This window comes from Theropithecus gelada, chromosome 2 (genome assembly GCF_003255815.1).
Source record: "Theropithecus gelada isolate Dixy chromosome 2, Tgel_1.0, whole genome shotgun sequence".
In the NCBI taxonomy this organism is placed as follows: domain Eukaryota; kingdom Metazoa; phylum Chordata; class Mammalia; order Primates; family Cercopithecidae; genus Theropithecus; species Theropithecus gelada.
This window is the reverse complement of record NC_037669.1, coordinates 132,851,020-132,878,149: the sequence shown is the minus strand read 5'-3', so window position 1 is coordinate 132,878,149 and position 27,130 is coordinate 132,851,020. Positions and strand designations below refer to the sequence as shown.

General features: G+C 38.5%; 1 protein-coding gene across 1 annotated transcript in view; it reads left to right on the top strand.

Annotated features, from left to right (window-relative positions):
* The window catches only part of IQCJ (IQ motif containing J), a 180,759-nt gene that overhangs the window by 141,883 nt on the left and 11,746 nt on the right, over positions 1–27,130 (top strand). The window contains exon 2 of the mRNA XM_025375254.1: positions 20,898–20,962. Within this exon, the coding sequence (XP_025231039.1) occupies positions 20,898–20,962 (65 nt within the window). The remainder of the gene's footprint in view (positions 1–20,897; positions 20,963–27,130) is intronic.

The window sequence follows — 27,130 nt, the reverse complement described above, 5'->3', positions numbered from 1 at the left end:
AAGGATGCAGAGAAACAGGATAACCCATGTATTGCTCGTGGGAAAAAAAAATAGGTAAAGTCACTCTAGAAAACATTTTAACAATTTATTCTAAAATTAAAACATATAACCCATAAAATTTGGCGTTTATCTCGAAAAATAGAAAGTTGTGTTCAAACTAAAATATGTACCTGATAGATTTATAATAAAACTATATCTATTGATAGAAGCTTTATTATAATAGCCAAAAATTGGAAACAACCTAAATGTTCTTCAATGGTTGAATGATCAAGCAAACTGTGACACATCCATACCATGGAATATAACTCAGCAATAAAAAATGTACTGTTCATACACACAAAGTGAATGGACCTCCAGAAAATTATGTTATGTGAGAAAAGAGCCACCCCCAAAAGGTTACATGGTGTATACATTCACTCGAATGTTCTTAAAATAATGAAATCATAGAGATGGAAAAAAAGAGTATACTTACTAGATGTAAGGATTTGGGAAAGGAGGGGTGGTTATGGCTATAACGGGGGAGCAGAGGAGCCTTGTGGTAATGGAACAGTTACGTATCTTGATTGTAGTAGTTGTTAGCCAAAGCTATGTATGTGATGTAAATTTCATAGCATTATGCACACACACAAATGAGTGAATATATAATTAGTAAAATTTAAATATACTTTGTGAATCGCATCAATGTCAATTTCGTGGATTTCATGGTATACTATTAAAGAAAAAAATTTGTCTCTTAGTCACAACACTTCTGATACCAAATATGGTGTTTTTTCCACCACCAAGAAATTCTCCAATTCTCTGTAGACAGCAACTGGGTTCATTCAATTCACCGACTGGGTGCAGTCAATTCAATTCTACTGCTATTTACCTAGCGTTAGCAATAGATACCACAAGTTAGAGGGCTCAGTCCAACACTACCCCAACTTCAGATGCCAATCCAGGTTGCCATCTCTACTTCTGCCTGACCAGCCACAAACCGGGGATTCCCACAATTCCCTCCTCATGTTTGATATTTGCCGTAACAGCTCACAGAATTCAGAGAAACACTTTACTTACTATGATTGGTTTACTATAAAGAATACAATTCAGAAATAGCCAAATAGAAGAGATGCACAGGGCAAGGTATGTGGGAAGGGATGTGGAGCTACCATATCCTATCCAGGCATTCCACCCTCCAGGCACCTCCAAGTGTTCACCAGCCCTTCACATGCCATTTTTTAGGGGTTTTATGGAGGTTCCATTATCTAGGCATGATGGATTAAGTTATTGACCACTGGTGATTGAACTCAATATCCAGTCCCTCTCCCATCTCCAGAGGTCGGGGATGGGGCTGAAAGTTTTAATCCTCTACTCACATGGTTGGTTCCTCTGGCAACCAGCCCTCATCATGAAGCTATGTAGTGCCCCAGGTGCCAGTCATCTCATTAGAATACTGAAAGACACACTCATCACTGTGAAGATTCCAAGCATCTTAGAAGTTCTTATGTATGGAGCCAGGAACTAATACCAAATATTATAACGAAAGATGCTCTTATCACCCCTATCACTCAGGAAACGATAAGGGTTTTAGGAGCTCTGTGTCAGGAACCACAGGAAGAGACCAAATATGTAATTCTAATTATATCACAACTACAGTTATGCAAGATGCTAATATTGGGGAAGGAGGAGTAAAAGCTGTGTGGGACCATCCTGTAAATTTCTGGAACTTCTGCGAATCTATACTTTTAAATAAAAAGTTTTAGAAATGGGTAAGACTAAATAATAACATTTCAGGATGCCCAGTTGGGCGAGAAAAGTATAGAGAAATGTAAGAAAGTGGTTGCTTTGTAAGTTGTGTTTCTGATTAGTTCTGGAGAAAGGGAGGCAAGTGTAATCAGGATAGGGCATATGAAGGGGCTTGTGACATATTTGACAAAGTTCTATTTTTTTACTTGGGTGATGGTCACAGGAGTTTACCTTATGACTTACCAAGCTATATGTGTTTTATGTAAGTGTTGTATGTTGTATTGTGTGTGTTGTGTCCATGTGCATGTATGTGTACATTCTCTAAATTTGTTTTTGTTTGTGGAGCAGAGGTGAACAGGACACTGTTTGAGCACACACAGTAGATTGCTTTCAGCTAATACCAGACAGCTGCTGAAATCAGGAGGCTTAATGAGATGGTGCAATGCTCTTAGGTTTATGTCTTTGCATTAACAGGGAAAACCTCCAAATGATCCAGGTTTAAGTAATGGGATGCTTTCTAAATTGTTAAAATTAGATAATTTTGGTAGCAACGAACACAGAAAATGCCATGTTTCACCTTGAGAATGCATGTTTTTAAAGATGTCAGGAAATTCATAGGTTTGGCTGTGGCAAATTATAATCTTACGAATTTGCAATTATCGTAAATTATTTAGCCACCATGAAATTGTAGATAATTGGATTCCAAGGTCTATTAAAGCTTATAACTACTTATATTGATATTTTTGAGACCTGTTTACCTCGAGTAAGCATCTTTATTATTTTATGTAGGGGATGGTGGGGTAAAATATCAAGATTTTTTCCCTTAAGGGGATATCCAAGAATGCATTTGGCTTCATTCAAGTTACATCTGGGTAAATGCTGGAAGTTACTATAATGGACTCCAAATGTGACATTATGGATTCAATGACTGTCTCCACACCTCAGAACTTCAAAGCTGCTGATGGCAGAAAATAGCCAGGTCTGGAATGGACTCTCAAAAAATATTAGCTAGACGGAGCCTATTGTATGCATCAGGTTTCCCTTGCTAATTCTGGCTGGAACATTCCTCAAAGAGGATTATTCCAGAGATCTACATAGCAGAGGAGAACCTTTACCAAAGACTATGTTGTAAATGTTTTACCAAAGAAGGAATGCATTTTCAGAAGAGCCTTTCCAATACAGGTGAGAACATGGATGTTGCAGAGAATACAGGATGCAATCCTCAATTTGAAGACTTTACAGATATTAAGCATGACAATTTCGCATTGAAGAGAGAGGAGTAAAGAATGGTCAGCAAGACAATTTAATGTAAATAGGGAGAAGAGAGAAGAGTAGTCATCAGGCTGGGGATGAGAGCTTTAGTGAGCTGTGTACTGCGGGGTTAGCACCATGATTCTAGGCAATTCTGAATAGTAGAGACTCCATTCCATGTTCTGTTCCAATAATTTCTTACTCCATCTCTTTCCCTCCTCATCCTCTACCTTTAGAAAATCAAGTATTTTCCCCCTGGTTATTTCCACTTGATTTTTAGATAACAGTTGTATCAATATCTTGAGCACATGGAGATCACATGTCTAAAAGATGTAATAGTAGTTTTAATAGCAGAAAGCTCAGCTGAGATTTAATTTCCTCTTTGGGATGTAGGCATTCTTTCTGAACATGCTGCTGTAGCTGTCTGAAGAAAAACATACCAATTCTGACATATCTCAGTTTAGAATAAAATACCTCTCCTTATCAGTGTTGTTCACCCACTTGTTATGAAGCAATTTGGGGCAATCACTAAGATTATGAAACATAATGGTGCACTAATGGGGAATTTCACATATGAGCAGAATAAAGTCATTGGGAATTTCTTGTTGACTTTAAAAAGTGATGGTCTGTTTACATAAACCTAATATTTTCCCTTTGGTGTTGGTATCTATATAAGAAAATTAATATGTGGTTTAGAATGGATAAATCTATAGAAGAAAGACTTAATCTTCTGCACAATCTACCTTTGATGTTACTAGACATGATGAGGTACTCAATTGTTGTTAATAGATTATAATATGCAGGGGGTAAATGGATCCTCTAATCCACAATGCTGTTATAGCCTCATCACATGACAAAGCAGATTTGGCCACACTGTCTTTTGTTTTCTTATCTGTCTGCCTGCCTTGTCTGTCTCTGACAGTGAATGCCATTTTTACTGAATAAGCCTCTAATCCACACCCTGGAATTTTACATTTTAACTTTGGTGGCATTTCCATCACTCTTTCCACATTCTGCACACAGGCATGCCATTTCATTCGGCCAATAAGGAGCAATTCCCCAGCAGTGAGCACATGGGTCTACTCTTAGCCTTTTCTTGGCCCTCTCTAGAATGGAGCTTTTTCAAGCTCCTTTGTCATGCATACAACAGTTAGGCTTATTTGATCTCATTCTGTCCTGAATGTCAAAATGTTTAAGTCAGTTTTTGCATAGAAACAGTCTTCAACAACTCCTTTCCTTCTCTCTGGTTATATTGGGCCTTTCAGGCTGCAGGAAGATAGGGACTGTGTCTTCTTATTAGCTTCCCCTTCCGCTGCCATCGTAGACCCATCCGTAGCACAGTGTCTAACACGTGATTACATTTTTGTTAAATAATGAATGGAACAATGATTAAATGACTAAAAGTTTTCTTGCTTGTGCCCCTTTTTTTCATATTCTTTCTCAACTTCTGTTTTCAATGTCATGCTTTCTGTGTTGTGGCTTCTACTCAACTCCACAGTTTCCTCCTCCTCCCTCTCCTCCCTCTCCTCCCTCTCCTCCCTCTCCTCCTCTCCTTCCTCCTCTCCCTTCCCCTTCTCCTCCCCCTCCTCCTCTTTTTCTTTTCCTTTTTCCGGGTTAAAGTTGCTTGCCACCTCAACCACAGTTTTGTTAATTTTTTAAAAAATTAAGCTTTTAGATACAGGGGGTGCATGTGTAGGATTGTTACATGGGTATATTGGACCCAGGTAGTAAGCATAGTACCCAACAGGTACTTTTTCCTCCCATGTCCCTTTCCTCTTTCCCTCTACCCTCTTATAATCTGCAGTGTCTATTGTATCTATTTATGTCCAGGTATGCTGAATGTTTAGCTCCCACTTACAAGTGAGAACATGCAGTGTTTGGTTTTCTATTCCTACATTAATTCTCTTAGGATTATGGCCTCAACTGCATCTAGGTTTCTGCAAAGGACATGATTTCATTCTTTTTTATGGCTGTGTAGTATTCCATAATGTGTATACAACACATTTGCTTTATCCAATCTGTCACTGATGGGCAGCTAGGTTAATTCCATGTCATTTCTATTGTGAATAGCATGGCAATGAACATACAAGTGCATGTGTCTTTTTTGATATTGTGAATGAATATTGGATATTTCTCTTAACACTTAAGTTATTGCTGTGTGCACGTAAGAATTATACTGAATGCTAAAATTTATGACACTTGATGTATCCAGGAGATCATAATACAAGCTCAGAAAACCCAGCATCTACTGGGTCTGATAAGCAATCAAGTGTAGAAGTAAACTTTCCCTTTCCTAAGTACAGTGATGCCTGCTTCGTACAATCTCACATAGAAAGAAGGCATTAGACATACATGGATTTCACCTTCCTCCCTGACAAGCAATGAGGAAATATAATAAAGGCCTATGGCATTTAAAAGAAGAATGCTACCTTCACAAGTACTTTTTAAAAAACTTTATCCATTGTTAATAGAACTCACACTATTACATACTTTCTAGCCATATTAATTTTAAAAACACATGATACTCACTTCCTGTCTTCTCTAGGGTAGTGTTTGTCAAATTCTCTACCCAGAAATCTCAAAGGCAGAAAATAGCGACTGTGTGTATTATTATTGGGGGTGTGTAGGAAAAATAGCCATATTCAAACCTAAACATTATTTGAGGCCTCCCGTTTTAGCTCTAAAATTAATTCAGACTTTGTGCTACATTTTGAAATCATGCTTTTGCTGTTCATGGAGTACACTTGATATTCTGGGAAGATATATGCCTGACCACAAGCTCCACATATCCCTAGTTTGTAGCTTGCACGCCCCAGTTGGCCAAACTAGGGTTTGTAAGTTAGAAAGATATTTAGAATTAATGGGAAAAAAGATTCTGCTCCCAACATTTAGGCTATAGTAAGGAGGATCAGACATCGTATATGGGCAACATAAAGGCTATACCCAGCATAGCCACATCCAGCTGTAAGAGTCTGGGGAGTGAAAGCTTACATCAAATGAGAAAACTTCCAGAAGTTTCAAGAGGAGATGATATTCCAGGCAGTAGAAACCTTTATATATGTCTTCAGTGAAAATATAGTTTAGGATCTGGTTTTCAGTTTCTTGTTTCTTCCCCCCACATCTAATCTGTGATCACCTTATCTCATTCATGTTTTCTGATAATCACATTCTTATGAATTCTTTTATTTCCTGCAAGCTAGGAAATAATAAAATTAAGCTTGTTTAAGAATCATTCCTTTTGATGTGCTGCTGGATTCAGTTTGCCAGTGTTTTTTTGAGGATTTTTGCGTCGATGTTCATCAGGAATATTGGCCTGAAATTTTCTTTTTTTTGTTGTGTCTTTGCCAGGTTTTGGTATCAGGATGATGCTGTCCTCATAAAATGGGTTAGGGAGGAGTCCCTCTTTTTCTATTTGTCTGGAATAGTTTCAGAAGAAATGGTACCAGCTCCTCTTTGTACCTCTGGCAGAATTCGGCTGTGAATCTGTCTGGTCCTGGGCTTTTATTGGTCGGTAGGCTATTAATTACTGCCTCAATTTCAGAACTTGTTATTGGTCTATTCAGGGATGTGACTTCTTCCTGATTTAGTCTTGGGAGGGTGTATGTGTCCAGGAATTTATTCATTTCATCAAGATTTTCTAGTTTATTTGCATAGAGGTGTTTTTAATATTCTTTGATGGTAGCTTGTATTTCTGTGGAATCAGTGGTGATGTCCCCTTTATCATTTTTTATTGTGTTTATTTGATTCTTCTCTCTTTTCTTCTTTATTAGTCTGGCTAGCGGTTTATCTATTTTGTTGATCTTTTCAAAAAAACAGCTCCTGGACTCATTGATTTTTTTGAAGGATTTTTTTGTGTCTCTAACTCTTTCAGTTCTGCTCTGATCTTAGTTATTTCTTGTCTTCTGCTAGCTTTTGAATTTGTTTGCTCTTGCTTTTCTTTTTTAATTGTGATGTTAGGGTGTCGATTTTAGATCTTTCCTGCTTTCTCCTGTGGGCATTTAGTACTATAAATTTCCCTCCAAATACTACTTTAGCTGTGTCCCAGAGATTCTGGTATGTTGTGTCTTTGTTCTCATTGGTTTCAAACAACTTATTTATTTCTGCCTTAATTTCCTTATTTACCTAGTAGTCATTCAGGAGCAAGTTGTTCAGTTTCCATGTATTTGTGTGGTTTTGAGAGAGTTTCTTTCTTTCTTTCTTTTTCTTTCTTTCTTTCTTTCTTTCTTTCTTTCTTTCTTTCTTTCTTTCTTTCTTTTCTTTTCTTTTTTTTTTTTTTTGAGATGGAGTCTCACTGTGTCACCTAGACTGGAGTGCAGTGGTGTGATCTCAGCTCATTGAGTGAGTTTCTTAATCCTGAGTTCTAATTTGATTGCACTGTGGTCTGAGAGACTGTTATGATTTCCATTCTTTTGCATTTGCTGAGGAGTGTTTTACTTCCAATTATGTGATCAGTTTTAGAGCAAGTGCTATGTGGTGCTGAGAAGAATGTATATTCTGTTGATTTGCGGTGGAGAGTTCTGTAGATGTCTGTTAGGTCTGCTTGGTCCAGAGCTGAGATAAAGTCCTGAATATCCTTGTTAATTTTCTGTCTTGTTGATCTAATAATGACAGTAGGGTGTTAAAGTCTCCCACTATTAATGTGTGGGAAAGAATCATTCCTAAAGAGGGCTTTAAACGAAAACTTTCAGGTCAAATAGGTGGGGTTTGGCTGAGAGCTGTGTGACGGATCTTTTGAGACAGGTAGGACTTAATATCCAGGTAGAGAGATTTGTTCCAATATATAATGCTCTCCTAGGGACTGCTCTCCAGATAATTGAGGTAATGCTGTGCTATTTAATGATAATATAGACACTGCAATATATTCTACCCTTTTCTTCTTCAAAAGATTCTCTTATTGATTTATTTAAACCCACATCTGGACTGATTCATCCCAAGTTTTTGAGTTCATGATCTTATTCTGGATTTTGATGACACGTTTATGTTCCAAGAGAAATAAGTAGGTTGGGGATGGAAAGAGAGGGCACGTCACACAGAACTTGGCATGAAGTTCTGCCAGGCCCAAGGGCTTAGGCTCTATCTGCTAGGCAGGGGAGGGTGCGGGGGGTCAAGAAAGATTCCAAGGAGTTGACTGTCCTGATGAGTTTGGCATTTCAGGTTTCTCCTTCTGGCAGGTAGTAAGTCTTCAAATAAGGATGGTACAAATAGATAGTGTTCCAGAGGCCATTTGGCAAAACTGGGTAACTAATGGGAAATGGGTTGAGAGTGAACCAAGAGAAGATACTTAGGTTAACATCCATGTTTTGAAGAGACTGAGATACATAATAATAAAAATCTATGTGATAGTTACACTGACTAATGTCATCAAGCACCTGCTATTTGCCTGGTGCAAGACTGAATTTTTAATCATCAAGCTTTGAAATTTGGTACAATTAGCGTCCCCATTTTACAGATGATAAAACTGAGTCACACCACCCAAGATTACACAGGAATGAAGCCAAGCTGGGCACCACAGGAATGAAAAGACAAGTAAGACATAATTGCTATCCTCAGTATGACACTTAAGGAATCTGTCTATGGATGATCAGCACTTTAGAGTACACAAAACACTTTTAAATATGTTATTTTAGTTAATCCCCACATAGTACTGTGTAGTAGGTTTTGCCATCATCATCTTACACATGATGAAACTGAGATCTAAAGGGAAGGAGTTGCTTTCTAAGATCAGATAGTAATTAGGTGACACATTTAATTTAAATGATAAATCTGAGCACTTTGCAGAACATTACAACTTCTTTACAAATACCATGGGTGAGATACTGCTACTACTCACACTGCTGTAAGTCCCAAGTCATTCATGGGAAAAGAGTGCAGATGACACAGTTTAGATTCTGGGATCAGACTTCTTATTATATTGGCACCTCATTTCTGCTATAAGACCTTGGACAAGTTACTTAATCTCCTAAATATGTTTTCTTATCCAAGAAATGGGAATAATAATGCCATATTTTTCTATTTTTATAAGGCTTCAGTGATAATTTTTAAGAGATAATTCATGCAACATGCCTGGAGCTTAGTAAAAGTCAATTAATGTTAGTAGTAATAAAAATAGTTCAAAGAAATGACATAGAATTAGTTGCAGAAGGAAATACTAAAATATATAAAATCACATTTCAAATGAATTTTGAAGAATTTCAGAAGGTATAAGAGAAGCAATCCTATGGCTAGGGAGTTAAGAATGTTTTTAATTCTGAAGATTGTTTTTGTTTAAGTTAGCAGTAGGGTTTATGAGCAGAAGAGTTAAATTATTGGAGATGGGCCAGGCACAGTGATTCATGCCTGTAATCCCAGCACTTTGGGAGGCCAAGGCAAAAAGATCGCTTGAGGCCAGGAGATTGAGACCAGCCTGTACAACCCTGTCTCTACAATAATAATAATAATAATGTTTTAAATAGTTGAATATATACTTAAAGAAAAGCAATTAGGAGGCACAATGAAATAGTCCCAGAGAGAAGAATCAAGGCCCTGAAGAAGGGTGGTAGTGAAGGGGATAGAAAGGGGGAGATAGATTGGTATGAGGGGCTGCAGGGCATTTTGGGAGCTCTTCCCAGCATGCATTTGGATTGCTTCCTCACAACATCACTTGGTAAATACATAAGAAATGCAAACTCATTTTCAACCTGGCTAAGCAAAAAAATCTAATCTGGATGGTGTTTGCTACATTACAACAAAATGCATTCCAGAATCAGGTATAAACAATTTGGGAGTTACATGTTCTGATTGCCTGCACTTTGTTTTTGTCCTTTGGTGCAAGAAACCCAGATTTGGTGTATGGATTCACGTATCCACATTTGTTGTTCTGTCTGCATTCTGAGAGGGTGTTTATTTATTGGCTTCTGTGCTTATTTGTAATTGTGTTCTCATCTTGAAGCATGGTCTCTAGGATAATTTTCTCAGAAGGCAGAAACATATGAAATGTAAAAATATCTACACCCTGTGCCTATACCTATATTTTGATCTCAGCTGAATTTTTATAGTTGTCCTGCTGTTAAGCTGAATTAACATTGAGCAAAGAGACCACTTAAAAAATTTTACTAGTAGTGTTTCAATTTCTTGTATCCTAGATTTAGTGGAAGTGGTTAGACATTTTGTAATGAGCTGGTTCTTCATTCTATAATGATAGTTTTTGAATGTCATGATCTAAAACTAGCAAAAGTTTTGAGACCACGTACTACTTATGGAAAGGAGAGGGGAATATTGAAGCCTGAAGGTTATTTTCCAAAATAGCACTGGGCTGGTTTATCCTGTCTAACAATCCTGGATGCAGTGCGAGTGGATTGCAGTTTGCTGGTGCTTATTCAGATTAGGGCAAAGAGCTGGCTTGAATGATCTGGCTGTAAGTGTAACCTTCCAGAAGTACCCATCTACTCTTGGAGGATCTCAGGGACTGAAATTATCTCAGATTCAAGGTTACCAGGGACAATGACTTAACCAGTTAAAATTAGATTTGTACTTGCTATGTTTCCACTTAGATTGAGTGTTTGACATTTTCATACGTGGCAGGCAAAAGCTTTTATGTCCTAATGTTTATGAACATAGCCTGGTTGGTCAAACAAGAATAAAGAATGAGCTATCACAACAATTTTCAATTTTCATAGGCATATCTTATGTTTCTAAGTTTACAATATATGAGGCAGCTAATATTAATAATAAGTCCACTGTCAACAAGTGTAGTAAGGCACAGGACTATCTCACTCAGTCATTACTGCTGTAAAATCACAGTCCCTCTGAATCTCGTTGGACATTCAAAATGTCCTTAAAGTGTTAGAAACAGGCAAATCTTTTTTTAAGTCTAGTACCTCATGTATGCTTCATGTGCTCATAACTTAACTGAATGAATCCTTTAAATGAGCTGTTGATGTCCTATTTGCAATTTTTTTCCTCCCAAAGAAATTCGTATTTAGCTGCAAGGTAACTTCCCTGTGTGAAATTTACAGGTTTGCCAGCCACAGAAAACATTAATGCATAATATATACACAAAATGTATACTCCTTTTGCAAAAAAAATGGCAAAAGGAAAACAACGAATTTAGTCCTTGCTTTCCAAAGGGAGAATACATGAATCTTGCATTTTTATTTTTGATGCCTTTTTGCCTTTAAATATATGAGATGACTATTAATGCCTATATTCACAGCAGGGATAGAAGGGAAATGGCAGTAAATTGTAAAGCACATTTACATTATAACAAGGCCTGTGGAAGCACTGTAATTCACACAGTTATTTCAACAGAGGTTTGGACTCCCTCCAATTTAATTTTCTGAAGTTGGGCTGTGCAGCTGGGTCATTCCTGTTCTAATCTGGGAAATGTATCTCTTAAGGCTGTGGATCAGAATGCCAGCCTCCCAGCTGTCACCAAGGAGCATCATTTACAGCCACTGAGGTCTGAGGGCAAAGCATCAGAATCACTTAATGTGGACACAGCAGCCTAGCTAGCTTCATAAATTCTCTTGCAAAGAGCAATAATCAATATTTCATGTTTAATGATGCAGAGCTAAAATTACTATAGATTTTATGTCTTCTACTTTTCCAAATTATGCAAACATTAGTAACCCCTTTTTTAGTGCCCTTATTACACTTCCATTAAAAAACAGATGGAGGGGAGCGGGTGAGGAAGCCTGGTAATATATAATGAAATTATTGAATAGTCAAAAGCATCAAAAGTGATTCTGGTTTTTAATTTTTGTTAAATAGTTGCCCTTAGGTTAATATATAATTATTTTCAATACAAAAAAAAACCCTGATTTATGCAAGTGGCACAGGTTTTGTCACCTATAGCTACACAGTGAAGAAAATTGCAGATTGTTTTCACATTTTAAGTTAACTTAAATGCTCTGGGATATGCTAGGATTAAATGGTCATGATGTAAGTCAGAAAAGTTAAAAGGTTGGCATTTAGAAACAAGTGAACAAGTGTACTTTAGAGAAAAAGCAATTTTGATTGGATTTCTTGTTTTAAACCTGTCCAAAGAACATACGCTGCTTGTTTAGACAATGGAAGTGGTAGAGATTGAAAAAGGAGGAAAAACAAAAAACAAACCAGAACAGTGTTTTATTATTGGGCAGGTCAAGAAGCTGACTAAGCAGCCACAGAGATGGGCTTATCTAACCTCTTAGCTATTCCACTGTCTGTGACACAAGAAAAGCCTCCAGGATTGAGACAGGAGGGTAATGCCAGACACAAAAGAACAAAATTCAATATCCACCATTCATTCTAATGGTTCACACCCAAGTTACTTTAGAACAACTTTTACAGCAGTGGGAAGCCTGGAAAGTAGTCAATAATTTTTCACTGTAACAAAGTAGCCTAGATTCCTTTGCCACTCATAACACAGACTTCATTTGGAGAAATGGGATTAAGGATTCTGGAATGCTGTGTGTCTGGATTGTACTTGAATAATTTAACTTGTATTTTGTAGAGAGGTCTAGCCTACATTTAAAAGAAAAGACGTAAATAGAGCATAGTAGAAATTGTCCTGTTATTTGGTGAGTCAAACTGAACCAGAAAGCTGGGTTCAGGTCCTTGAGTAGTGACAGCTTCTCCTATAAAGATTAGTCATCAAACGCACAGGTTCTTCTGGTAAATAATATGATTAATTAATGTGATTAGTTAAGTTTACTGGTTTATAGAAAAAGAATTGCAAAGACAGGACAAACAAAAGCAACTTAGGATTCTTGAAGCATATCAACCTGGATTCAGGGACAACTCATGTAAAAGGGCGACTGAGAGTTTCATGAAGTGACTGTTCACGTAGATGTGGCAGAGTAGAGGAGAAGCCACAAGGAAGAAGGAAGCATCTGGGGTTATCAGTAGTTGAAGGGGGCAAAGGAAGGGAGAGGAAGGAAGGGTAGGTCTTGGAGGGATGAGAAAATGGAGCAGTTATGGGAATATGCACTATCCTGTGGGAAAGGCCACTCTGTGGAAACTATGGCCATTAGTTATGTCCAACCTATGCTCCAGCAAGAGAGGAGAACAAAGAGAAAAAATGTTCCAACTTCTTTCTTCTGCTATCCTCTGGGCTCATGCCAGTGCCTGCCTCTGCTCAAACATTCCCCAAGGCCATAGAATAAAGGGCCTAATAGATAAAGTCCAAAATTATGAGCCTCTCAGGCCACAGTAAAGAATGGAGAAGAGTAAAGACTGTATCTGACAGGCAGACAATGGTCAGCAGAGGATATAAAATTACTTGGGATTTTTTGGACCATTAAGCTACTAAAGTTTCTTTTCATGTTAGTCAGAATAACACATTCATTTATTCAACAGACAATATCAAGCACCTCTTCAATAACTCATTTTGGGAACAGGCACATCAGAGTGAATAAGTTACCATCCCTGACCTTGAAGAGCTGAGTGGGGGAGGCAGGTAAAGATTAAATACTAAAATCGGTGATCACCAGAGGTTGCAGAGGAAGGAGGGTGGGGTACCCAACTTTCTTGTTGGGTTAGAAATATCTGCTTGGAGGAGCGGAAAATTGGGGTCTTCCTGAAAAAAGAATGGTGTGCATCAGTAGAAGAGTTAGAGGCATGCTGTCACTGAAATGTCCAGTGGGCATGTGATTTCTGGGATTTTGTGATGAATCATTTGACCGGGCTCAGAGAAGAAGTGTGTGTAGGGGTCAGTGAGGTGGAGTGGGGAGAGGTGGGCTGGGCCCTGTCACACAGACCTTGACTGAGAAGTTTGGAATCTATCCTGACAGCAATAGGGAGCTAGTAGAAAAATGGCATTGGTTTCTAGTAAGAAAATGGTATTGCCAGATATAAAATCAGAGACAAATGGGACTAGTAAGAGAAACCAAAGATGGGATAGATCTATTTGTATATGCTTTTAATAGTAAAATAAAACAAAGCTTTCTCAAAGGATTAAACTCTGAGTGAAGATCTGTGGAGTAATTTGACTTGCTTATCCATCTCTGAGAAAATGAGGATGTGGTTTGGAACTTCTAGGCCAATTGAATTGAAGTGTTTTTGTATAGTTAGCTTAAATAACCAAATGATGAAATCAATGCTCCAAATTGTCAGCAGAGCAGCTGCTCAGAAAGCTCTTGTTAGTCATTGACCTTATGTTTAATATGATTTCGTAGAATGGGGATAGTCAGATATTGAATAAAGTACTGCATCAAAGCCCTCACCACCCAGCAAGCTTTCTGCAATGAAATATTCAAGGAAAGGAGAGTGGCTGGCACAAATTGCAAAAAGGCTTTTCTTTATGCCTGCTAAATCCCCAGAGAAAAAAGAATAGAAGAAAGCGTGCCACAGCCACATCTTGGAGAAGAAAGTGCCAGGACTGGCAGTAGCTCCATCTCTTTTCTAATCATGATGCAGGGGGAAAAAAAATTACAACATAAAAATTCACTTTTGGTTTTTAAGAATAGTTAAGATTTCTCATTCAAACTATTTCCTTGCTATATCAAAGCAACTTCAAGTCTGACCATTTCCAGTCCTGCACCGCATAATGACATTTGATCAATACTGATCACATATACAACCCATAACAACAAAACATTACAAAGGTTGCAATACAATATTTTTACTGTACTTTTTCTAGATTTGGATATGTTTAGATATACAAATATTTACCATTGTGTTATAATTTTCTTACAGTAACATATGCTTTATAGGTTTGTAGCCCAGGAGCAATAGGCTGTATCACATAGCCCAGGTGTGTAGTAGGCTATACCATCTAGGTTTGTGTAAGCATACTCTATGATGTTCACACAGTGATGAAATCTCCTAATGACAAATTTCTCAGGACATATCCTTGTTATTAAGCAACACATGACAATATATGACCTCGATTTGTTACTTATGTCATTGAAGGTGAGGTGTGATATGATTTTAAAAAATTAGGTAGGAGGTGTAGGGGAAAATAGAGGATAAATGTGGGGGCTTATTCTTAGAATATGGAACCAGAGTCGAGAGGGCTAAAGAGTAAGTTTTATCCCAAAAATAAAATGTCATGTTAAAGATTGCAAAGGATAATCTATCTATCATCTCTATCTTTCTACCTATTATAATTACTCTTTCGCTTACTATAAATATTACAAATGTAATAACAGAGTTAAAACAAATATAAAGATGTTTATAAATCAGGTAGTTAAAGAGGTGAGGAATGATCGTTCTAACTGCCTAAAAAGAATCCTTGTGGCAATTAAATATTTAATTTTGCTTAAGCTTCTACCAGCCAAAGCAAAACAAATGACTTCATTAAGACTTACAAGTTGTTATTGTTGATGAAAAGTAGTGTACTATTACATCAAAAGGGGCAAATATACCCTACTTCTAAATTCTAAATTGTATTTCTCTTTCATTCCATTATATAAAAAGAGATCCAGTAGCAAAATAGACAGTGTTTTATATACACCCTGTATAATAGATCTCAATCCCTACCTCACCATAACATACATAAAAAGTAATTCACGGCCAGGCACCATGGCTCACGCCTGTAATCCCAGCACTTTGGGAGGCCAAGGCCCAGCACAACAGGAGTACACCACTATACCCGGCAATTTTTTTGTATTTTTTAGTAGAGATGGGGTTTCACCATGTTGGCCAGGCTGGTCTTGAACTCTGGACTTCAAGTGATCCACCCACCTTGGCCTCCCAAAGTGTTGGAATTACAGGCGTGAGCCACCACACCTGGCCCCGTTAGTGTTCTGAATAAGACATTTTAAAAGACATGGCCAAAACAAAGCAAACAACAGTTCAGTTCTGAACTTCTATAATGCTATCGCTCATCTTCGAATTTTGTATTCTAGTCCTAGGTTATGGCTCACATGGTAACTTCTCAGGATTCTTTTAGTTGTATAAAAACAACAAAACAAAACAGAAACCTCAACTGAAAGTGTTTTTTAAAAGAGAGAGAATCTGGCTGGGTACAATGGCTCATTCCTGTAATACCAGCACTTTGGGAGGCCAAGGCAGGCAGATCATGAAGTCAGGAGTTCAAGACCAGCCTGGCCAACATGGTGAAACCCCATCTCTAGTAAAAATATAAACAATTAGCTGGGTGTGGTGGCAGGTGCCTCTAATCCCAGCTACTCGGGAGACTGAGGCAGGAGAATCGCGTGAACCTGGGAGGCAGAAGTTGCAGTGAGCCGAGATCGCACCACTGTACTCCAACCTGGGTGATAGAGTGACACTCTGTCTCAAAAAAAAAAAAAATCTATTGACAAAACTGAAAAGTCCATCAATGTGCTGTTTTCAAGCTCCAGTTTGAAACAGATGTTCACAACATCACCCTGGCTCTGGCCTCTTGGCTCTTTTTCCTTTGTCTCCATCCCCTTTGCTGTGTTATATTTTTCCTTCAGTTAGTACCTGTCACAAATGCAAATACTTCTGTCACAGTTCCAGTGTCCCTCACACTTCAAAATCCTAACACTCCAAAATCCAGAGGAATAAACTGAAGTTCTTCTCCAAATCTTGAGGTAAAGTTTAAATAATTAACATTGGTTGAGCAATTGCTATGTGCTGGGCACTATTCTATGCACTGAAAATATAATGGTGGATGTGATGAAAAATCTACTTCCATGGTGCCTACAATCTAGTGAATGGAGACAATGAAACACAAATATGTTAGGAAGTGATGAAAATCATAAAGAAGTGAATCAGAGCATAAAGCACGGTAAATATACAGTAAGTAATGGGTGACGTCTTAGAGAGTTCAATCAAGGAAGGCTTTTTTGAGAAGGCAATATATGAGCAAACACCTGGATGAAGTGAGGAAGCCATGTGAGGGTAATGTTGATTGTAATTGTGCACAGAATTAATATTCTCTGTACGAGGAACAGCGAAGATATGTGATCTAAAAGGGAGCAACCGTGGCTATTTCTGAAACACCCCAAGACCAATATGGCTAGATAAGTGTGAGTTGTATGAATAGAGGGTGGTAGGAAATGAGGTCAGAGAGATAGGTGGGGGTTTGTATTACATAGGGTTCTATAGGCCATGGTGATGAGTTTGGATTTTATTCCAAAAGTGATGGAAAACCACTGAATTATGAAGAGGAAAATATCACTTATTTACATTTGTTTAACTATGATGAATCAATAAATTAGTAGGTTGGTCTTCTTGCATGACAAGTATGTTCAGATGTTGGTAGATCAGAGTTGAAGTAGCAGCTCCATGGTTTCATCAGGGTCCCACGCACCTTCTGTCTTTCTATTTTATTAACTTTAATGTGTGGTTTTCCTCCTTATAGGCACAATAGCTTTTGCACTCTGGATTTCATTACTATGATCCCGGCAGGAAGAAGGAAGACCAAACATTAAAAGCCACATGCCAGCTGACTCTTTTTTTTTTTTTTTTTGGTATCAGAAAAAAATAGTTTATACAGAAGCCCCATTTAGTAGACTTACACTCATATTCATATGAAGAAAAATTGATCTCAATTCTTACCACACACCATACACAAAAATTAATTTACTGTACTCCTAAATGTAAATGAACTATAGATTTTCTAAGAGAAAATATAGGAGACTATATTTGCAACATTGGGACAGGAAAATATTTCTTAGGATGCAGAAAATACTAAATAACAAAAATAAAATAATAAATTGCATTGCATCAAAATGAAAAGATTTGCTTGTCAAAATATATTGATTGGGAAGAAATATTAGCAACACATGCATCTGACAAAAGAGTTGTACCCTATAATATATAAAGAACTTCTACTGCTTGAAAAATAAGACATATAACTCAGTTAAAAACACATGCAAAAAATACTCAACATTATTAGTTATCAGAAAAATGCAGGTTGAAGTCACAATAAGATATCACAAATCCAGGAGAATAAAGTGAAAAAGACTGACATTGAACATTGGTGGGAATGTACAGCAGCTAGACTTCTCCTACATTGCTGGTTGGAATATAAAATAGTACAACTGCTTTAGAAAACTTTGGAAGTTTCTTTAAAATTAAACGTGACCGGGTGCGGTGGCTCATGCCAGTAATCCCAGCACTTTGGGAGGCCGAGGCAGGCGGATCACGAGGTCAAGAGATCGAGACCATCCTGGCTAACATGGTGAAATCCCGTCTCCACTAAAAATACCACAAATTAGGTGGGTGTGGTGGTGGGCCCCTGTAGTCCCAACTACTCGGGAGGCTGAGGCAGGAGAATGGTGTGAACCTGGGAGGCGGAGCTTGCAGTGAGCCACGATTGCGCCACTGCACTCCAGCCTGGGCAACAGAGCGAGACTCCATCTCAAAAATAAATAAATAAATAAATAAAAATAAAAGTTAAACATGTATTTACCTCATAAGGTAGCAATTTCATTCCTAGATATTTACTGAAGAAAAATGAAAACACATCCACAAACACACTTGCACAGCAGACTTGCACAAACAGATTTGCACAACAATGATCATAGCAGCTTTATTCATACTAGGCCATATGGATATGAAAACAATTAGAATGCCCATTAACAGGAGAATGGATTATTGTGTATGTATACAATAGAAAACCACTCAGCAATAAAAAGAAATGAGCTACTGATATATGCAACGGACAGCATGGACAAATGTCAAAATACAATGTTGAGTTAATTAAGCTGGACACAATAGATAAATTTATACAAAAGTCTAGAACAGGCAAAACTAATCTACACAGATAGAAATCTGAACAGGGGTGCCTTTGGGATAGGAAAATTGATTGTAAAGGGGCACAAAGGAACTTCCTGGGAATGATAAATGTTCTATATATTGTTTTGGCTGTGGCTCTACCAATGGAAGCGTTTGATAAAAATCACTGTATTGTATACTTATAAGGTGCATTTCATACTTTGTAAATTATACTCCAATTACAAAAGAAAACCCAGGTACTACAAGACCACTCAGGCTGATGTAAGAAGTGACTGATGCAGCCTAACATAGGAAGCAGGGCAATAATTAGAAGATTACCATGGTTGGCTTAGACCAGACTGAGAGGTGGCCAAGTCCCAAATATATTTTGAAAGTGGGGTCAATAAGAGTAGCTCATTGATTGACTATAGATGGTGAGAGGAAGAAATGAGTAAAGTCTGGTTCTTAGGTTTAACTCTTCATAGCTTGGTGAATAGTGATGCCATTTGCTAAAATGAGGAAGAAGCAGTGAAGAAGGAGGTTTGGGTAGGAAGGTATAAGCAGGGATATTAACATTTTGCTTTTGAGCTTGAGATGCTTGTCAAACACGTACATAGAACTGTCAAGTAGGCAGGGTGGATGCAGAAGAGTGAAGTTAGAGAAGAGGTCAGGTACAAATATAAAATAGAAGCTGTGAGACCGGCTGAGATCCCCTGAGGAGTTAAGATAGATAGAGAAGAGGACAGATGACTGAGACTGGCAGCTGGTATGTTTCCAGAGGTTTTGTAGGAGTGGCGAAGATCTGAGGAGCGAAGAGGGTCCCACCCGACCTCCACACCATGTAGTATGTAGCATGTGGGGAAGAAATGGCCACCTCTTAAGAGGACTGCAGGGGAGAGGGTGTGCTCAGGTACTCAGCCAACTTTTTCATATGCAAAATTCTCTATATACTAGACCTCTTTTCTTAACAATTATTTGCTCTTCTTGCTCTAACAAAAACTTAGCTGTCCCAGAACAGTGAGGCATAGTTTAGTTAGAACAACATAATTAAGGGCATATTCAAAGAAGTTGGGGAGATACAGGATTTTGCTGATGACAGACTGTAAAGGACCCACTGGAAAGGTTGGAAGGACTGGGGAGAGGTGGGTGATTAGGCCACATTCTGGAATGCAGTATGGGTTTAAGAGATTGCGTAGTGGGAGAGGTGATCTAGGCGACTTGGGTGTCTGGTGGGTTATAAGCATGTAGAGAGACTAGTCCTGATGGTCTTTTGGATGTAATTGAATAATTATTTCTAACTGCGGCTTCCCCTTGGGACTGGTCACTTTGACAGTTTCTGGTGGGGGGTAAGTGGTGTGGTGAATGGTATGGTAGGTAGTGTGGCCTCAGGGAATGGTGGTCTTCCCAGGAACAGAGTTCTGTGAGTCTTCCTTAAATCCTGCCATGATAAGACTGAAGAAGGGAGTCTTACCAGGAACGTGGGTCAAATCCTGTCACACCTCTGTGGTCAGAGAAATGAGATTACAGAGACAACAAATGCCTGGAATTCAGGGAAGGGGTGTGTGTGTGTGTGTGTGTGTGTGTGTTTGTGTGTGTGTCTGAACATGTGGGCTATGGAGAAGAGGTTGCCAAGAGTTACTAAGAGACAAGAGAGGATGATTGCTGAATGGCCAAATGCAGCATGCAGTCATTAGTGTCTCTTACCCAGCAATCAGCTATGACATTACTGTTGAGAAAGTGAATTTGGAAAGAGTGTGGGTGGATCTATGTAAACATATCCAAACTCTGGAAAAAAAAATAATAGGAAACATTATCTTGAGTAAAAAAAAAAAAAAATCGCACAATTTGAGTGACAATATTCTAATTTGATCAAGGATCATGCTGTATTTTTGTGTGTTTAAACACTTAACCAGCACAAAGTCCAGAACTCTTTTTTTTTTTTTTTTTTTTTGAGACGGAGTCTCGCTCTGTCACCTAGGCTGGAGTGTAGGGGCACAATCTCGGCTCACTGCCAACTCCGCCTCCCGGGTTCACACCATTCTCCTGCCTCAGCCCCCGAGTAGCTGGGACTACAGGTGCCCACCACCACGCTCGTCTAATTTTTTGTATATTTAGTAGAGATGGGGTTTCACCATGTTAGCCAGGATGGTCTCGATCTCCTGACCTCGTGATCCGCCCACCTCGGCCTACCAAAGTGCAGTCCAGAACTCTTAATGTTGTGTTGTATCAATTTTGCTAACAAGTATGCTTGAATAGTATTGCTCAGAAGTAGCTGGTGATAATTTGTAAGATATATCTTTTCTTTTTCACAGGAAGAACTGAAAAGATTGCAGAATCCTCTAGAACAAGTTAATGATGGAAAATATTTATTTGAAAAGTAAGTAAAAAGTATTAAGTTAAATCATTTGCATGGTTGGAAAGCTTGAGTAAAATGAAAATCTTTCTGGTAAAAATAAGTAAATTGGACAGTTTCTTGTTATCATTGTGGTCAGAGCCCAGAAAGGTGGCTCATTTGAGATATAGGTAGATAAATGTATGACTAGTTGAGCAATGATACGCAAGCTCTACTGCTTAACAGAGTAATATGATGCCTGGAATTTGTTTCTGGTGGTATGTCTGAGGGCTGAAACTTAACTCTGACCTGTCTTCGTCTTTTAATCAGGGACATTTATAGAAGGCAGGTACAAAATTTGTGAAAAGTACAAAGCTAACACTAAGACTAATAGACTGAACATTCAGATTAACACTACAGAATGGGACAAAATTGAGCTAAGATAAAGCAAAAAGAAGAGATGAAATTGAACAGAGATAAAAGTAAACATTTATAATGTACCCTGTACTGTTGAACGCTCACAGACACTCCTCATCAAATTCTGATTATAGCCTTTTGATATAGGCATTATTATTTCCATTTCACAGATGAGAAAAAACAGGCTCAGAGAGGTTTCAGCAACTCCATGTATACTCAGCTAGTGAGTGGTGAGAATGGGAAATAAACCCAGGTTTTGTTGCCTCCAGAATCCTTGCTCTCAATCACTGGCTGAGCCCCAATGTACTCAGGACCAGTCAAGCCAGTTGGGTGTCATGCTTGGCTCTGGACACTACATTTAAGAATCACATTGACATTCCCAAGAGTATTAGAAAGAGGTCAATTAAAATTGTGAGAGTTCTGGAACCATGTGAAACTATTACAAGGAGCTGAGGATGTGTAGCTTGGAGAAAAGAAGTCTCAGAAGAAACGTAATAGCTATCCTCAAACATTTGAAGGATGCTCCTATAAAAGAGAGGCTAAGTTGCTCTTCCTGCTCCAGAAAATAGAACAAGAGTCAATGAGTAGGATATATGGAGAAACAGCGTTGTGATTCAGATAAGGAAAAGATTCTGTAAAAGTTCAGCCTACCCCCAAACAGAATGAACTTTGTTAAGAAGTGAGCCATGTAGGGGCAGGAAGGCATCACACCTTTCCTCACTCATTGTAAGGAGCACAGCCAACACTCCTGTAACAAAAGACAGGTTAACAAAAGAAAAGCACAGCAAGCTTATTTAATCAGGGTTCTTTATTTTATTTTATTTTTTTGAGATGGAGTCTCACTCTGTCGCCCAGGCTGGAGTGCAGTGGCACTATCGCAGCTCACTGCAACCTCCATCTCCTGGGTTCAAGTGATTCTTCTGCCTCAGCCTCCTGAGAAGCTGGGATTACAGGCACGTACCACCACACCGGGTTAATTTTTGTATTTTTAATAGAGTCAGGGTTTCACCATGTTACCAGGCTGGTCTCAAACTCCTGACCTCAAGTGATCCGCCCACCTCAGCCTACCAAAGTGTTGGGATTACAGGTGTGAGCCACTGCGCCCAGTCTATTTAATCAGGATTCTGTGTGACTTGGGAGCCTTCAGAAATGAAAACCTGGGGAAAATTGTTCACTTTTATACTTAATTTTGATGAAGAATGGACAGCCCTGTAGAAATGTCATGGGACAAAAAGGAAGGATCTAATATATGAGGTGGGAAAACTCAGCAAGGCTGTCTATTCACATTCTTCTTGGCCTCTCTGTGCAGCGTTCCTTCCTCTTGGGCATGGGGCAAGAACCTCTGGAATGAGGGTCTTAGGACTTTCCATCAGGTTAGGTAGGTCAGAGAATTTCTTTATGACCAGATTTTATACAGAAAGGCAGGGTAACTTTAGAGGAATATTTTTAGATTTTGTAGCTTGTTTGTGGGAGAAGGGTTCTAGTTTCCATGACCGGCCTTGTGGAAGAGGAATTCTGGTTTTTATGGCTTGCATCATGGAAGAAAGAGGGGCAGGGACAGAAGGGCAAGAGAAGGTCAGAGAGAAAGAGACTTTGCTTCTGAGGCCTCTTCTCCTTTGGTTCAAAGAACTGAGCATGCCAAACACCATACTTTACGGTACGTGCTGAGCCCCACTAGCTGATAAGATACTGGAAGTGCCCAAGAAGAGTGTAAATGACCATACATCTGAAATGTTGCTAAAAAATATCCTAGAAAATGGAAAACTTTGGGTTTGATGCCTCTTTCTACTTTTTCTAAGCTTTGTCAGTCTAGACAAAAATTTTAACCACCTTGAGCCCCACTATACTCATCTTTAAAAATGATAATAGTAGTCTTGACTTGACTGTCTTATTGAGAGCATTAAATGAGACAGCCCATAATAGCCTGATGCCTTCAATGCTGGCTCCTTTCCTTTCCATCTGGGCAAGGGTTTGGACAAGACAGTCTCAAAGGTTCATTACATCTGCACGATCCTAAGAATCTGCCATGTCATCACATTGAAAGGCAGTTTCAGCCCTTTGGACAAATGAAGTTTCTGTTCATATATTTTTATTACGCCTACTCTCGTTAATATGAATAAATAAGAATAAAATCGTAGAATTTCCCTCCACCATCACCCTCACTAGCTATATGTAAACAATACCTAAAGAGTTTTTTGCTGACTCTAGAATGAAGACTTTTCTTTTATAGAGATTAGTGTTGTAATGACATTAGGCTAAATCAGTTATTTTTCACCTTGGCTGCACTTTGAATCGGCTGGGGAGCTTAATAAAAATGCCCTGGCTTAAGCTCCACTCTAGACAAATTGAATTAGATTCTCAGGGGATGAGGCCCTGGAATCAGTATTTCTTAACATCTTCCTTCATGTAGCTCTAACGAGGAGCTGGGATTGAGAACCAGTAGTGTAAATATATTTTAGATTCATTTCACTTATTCAGTAATCTCCTCATGCAGCTTAATTCTCCGAGGACACACTTTCTCTATGATGTTTGGCCCATTTATTTATTAAACCTGACCATGATGGTTTTTCATTATTGATTTTTTTTTTTTTTTTTTTGAGATGGGGTCTTGCTCTGTCGCCCAGGCTGGAGTGCAGTGGTGCAATCTCGGCTCACTGTAACCTCCACCTCCTGGGTTCAAGCAATTCTCCTGCCTCAGCCTCCCGAGTAGCTGGAATTATAGGCACCTGTCACCACACCCAGCAAATTTTTGTATTTTTAGTAGAGACAGAGTTTAACCATGTTAGCCAGGCTGGTCTCGAACTCCTGACCTTAGGTAATCCACCCGCCTTGGCCCCTCAAAGTGCTGGGATTACAGACATAAGCTACTGCGCCTCCCATTATTGATTTTGATGTAGGAAATGAAGTTTTTTTTTGTTCTGCTAATTGACTACAATTCTATATTAAACCTCTCACTAACACCAGCGTGTATCTTTCTCAGCTGTCTGCTCTCAGGACGATATTTGAAAATTAATGGTATATATGTGGGCTTCCATCTGCCCTACCCTACTCTTTCCGTTTTATTATTCAGAGGCCTGAGAAAGCTAAAACCTTCTGGAAATAACCAGTCTGTTTTGTGTGCTTATTTTTTTTCAATCCCGATTGAGAAATTCCAGCAATGGGAATTAAATACTTCCTTCAAAGCACATGGGCCCATGGGGGTAAACTTTCCTTTCATGCTTATCCAGGACAGAGAGAAAATAAGCAGTGACTGCCAGCCCTAACAACTATACCCATTTGCCTGGAATCCTGGAGATTTTTTTGGTCTGTTTCAGGTCAGGACTATGTCCTTGAAAGCTGTCAAATTTGATTGAAAAATTGGTGTACTTTGAGTGAGCAGATTAGGCATTTCGTTATAGCTGCAGCTGACTTAGGTGCTGATGTAAATCATCTCAGCTACTTGAAATGACCATAAGTTAAGTGATAGTGGTGTCAGAACAGTTGATCGGTTATTCCCCCTTGGAACATTACATTTATTCTGAATGCTCAACAGGGTTTTGTGGTAGAGAGTTAGTGTGAAGGGGAGGGAAGCTGCAGCTCCATACTATCTGAGACCATTGGCAGAGCCAGTCAAGTGCATTTGTGTACACACACACACACACACACACACACACGAGCTTAGCAAATCTTGGCATGTGCCAATAAGCAGAGAAGAGCAATTGGTAAGGCCATTAATTGGAATGCTACTTAGGACTCCATTGTTTATGAAAATCACTTATTAACTTAAGTAAGACCTTAGGCTGACTGCCATATTTTTGTAATTATTAAATCAGCCTGGGTTTCTGGTAGAAGATGTGTGATTGCAAGTCACACATTGTACTGAGGCATAATCACTTTATTACCCATAGACAATTATTGATGGAATGAACTAAAGCTATCAGATTTAAACCAACAGGTATTGGTAGTTTTTAGTTTGGTGAGGATATATAAATTATATCCTCAAATTAGCAAATGTGTTAATATTGTGAAAGTTTTATTTTCTTTATGAAAACATTGGCTCTGTCTTTGTTTGTTACGTATCCACAGGCCCTACAATGTATAACTTTATTGCTTAATTTGTAATTAATAAGTAACAGAGTCTTAAAGTATTCTTGTCATAAGTCTGCTATTTCTACAAGACCATACAATAATAAAAATAAGACTTTCTGTGTTAGTCCATTCTCACACTGCTCTGAAGAAATACCTGAGACTGGGTAATTTATAAAGAAAAGAGATTTAATTAACTCATATTTCCACATGGCTGGGGAGGCCTCAGGAAACTTGCAATCTTGGCAGAAGGCACCTCTTCACAGAGCAGCAGGAGAGAGAATGAGTGCCCAGCAATCGGGGGAAGCCCCTTATAAAACCGTCATATCTTGTGAGAACTCACTATCATGAGAACAGCATGGGAGAAACTGCCCCCATCATTCAATTATCTCCACCTGGTCTCATCCTTGACATGTGGGGATTATTATAATTCAAGGTGAGATTTGGGTTGGGGACACAGCCAGATCATATCACTTTCTATGCCTACCTACCCAGGATTAGGTTCCTGTGTGCTTCTCCTTTAATGATATCTGTTACACTTGCAAATACTTATGTAATGTTCATGTTCTCCTAGATTGTGGTACCACAGGAACAGGGACCATGTCTAGTGTTTTCACCATTTTATCCTCCATGCTTTGCATCATTCCTGGCACACAGGAGACATTAAATATATGTGTAGAATAAATGATTAACAATGAATTAGTAATGCACCCTGAATACCAATGGCACAGAGTAAACAAGAGTGCTTCCTTGCCCCTCAACAACCAGGCTGAGCAACCCTAAACTATCTTGGGGTGCTGACACCACCTACTTGCCATGTAGGAATTTATGTGCTTTCCTGTGTTTTTCCTACCGCTTGATCATTCCTTTCTAAAAAGAAAAAAATACATTTGTGATTCTAAGGGATCTCTCCAGCACAATTTTTTTCTTTCTTTCTTTCTTTTTTTTTTTCCTTTTCTTTACTACCAGTGCAATCTTAGTCCTCATAACCTGGACTATTTGAATAGCTTTCTAACTAGTTTTATTTCACTCTCCTTGCTCACTCCCACCACAAATCATCCTTAAACCCTCCATTGATCATATTTCCCTGCTCCAAATGCATGGAGCTCCCTGCTGCAATAGATTATGATCTACAGTGTGAAAAATTTTGTAAAGTTTTTCACACTGTAGATCATAATCTATTGATGGTTTGTTCAATAAATTTGGTGGGTCACACTGGCCTTTTAAAAAAGTTTCAAATATAAATCAGAAATCAAAGTACATCACATGTAGTTGGGGAAGTAATGTTTCTTGAAATTTTTGTTACACACACCACACACACACACACACGTGCCCCTACCTTACCACATGCATGAGTATTGAATTGGGATGTTGAATATATTACCTATGAAAACTTCACTCAGTGGGATTAAATATAATAATCCTGATATTAAAATACTCCAACCAGTGCCTTCTGGTGGACAGAGGAGTGAGATGTGAGTTTTAATGTAGTTCCTCCTGTACAGTAAATTTAACATAATCTCTGCAAGCTTCAGATTTTTCAGCTCTACAGTGGGGAAAGTGATACTTAGTTAATGGAAGTTACTGTGATAAATAAGATAATGAATATAAAATGTCTATGACAGTGTTTTATACACATTATGGGATCAGTAACTATTAGCTTTCTGCTTATCAAAGCTTATTTCCTTTTGTTCTCCTATTTTTTTCACCTACTTCCACCAAATTTCTCTT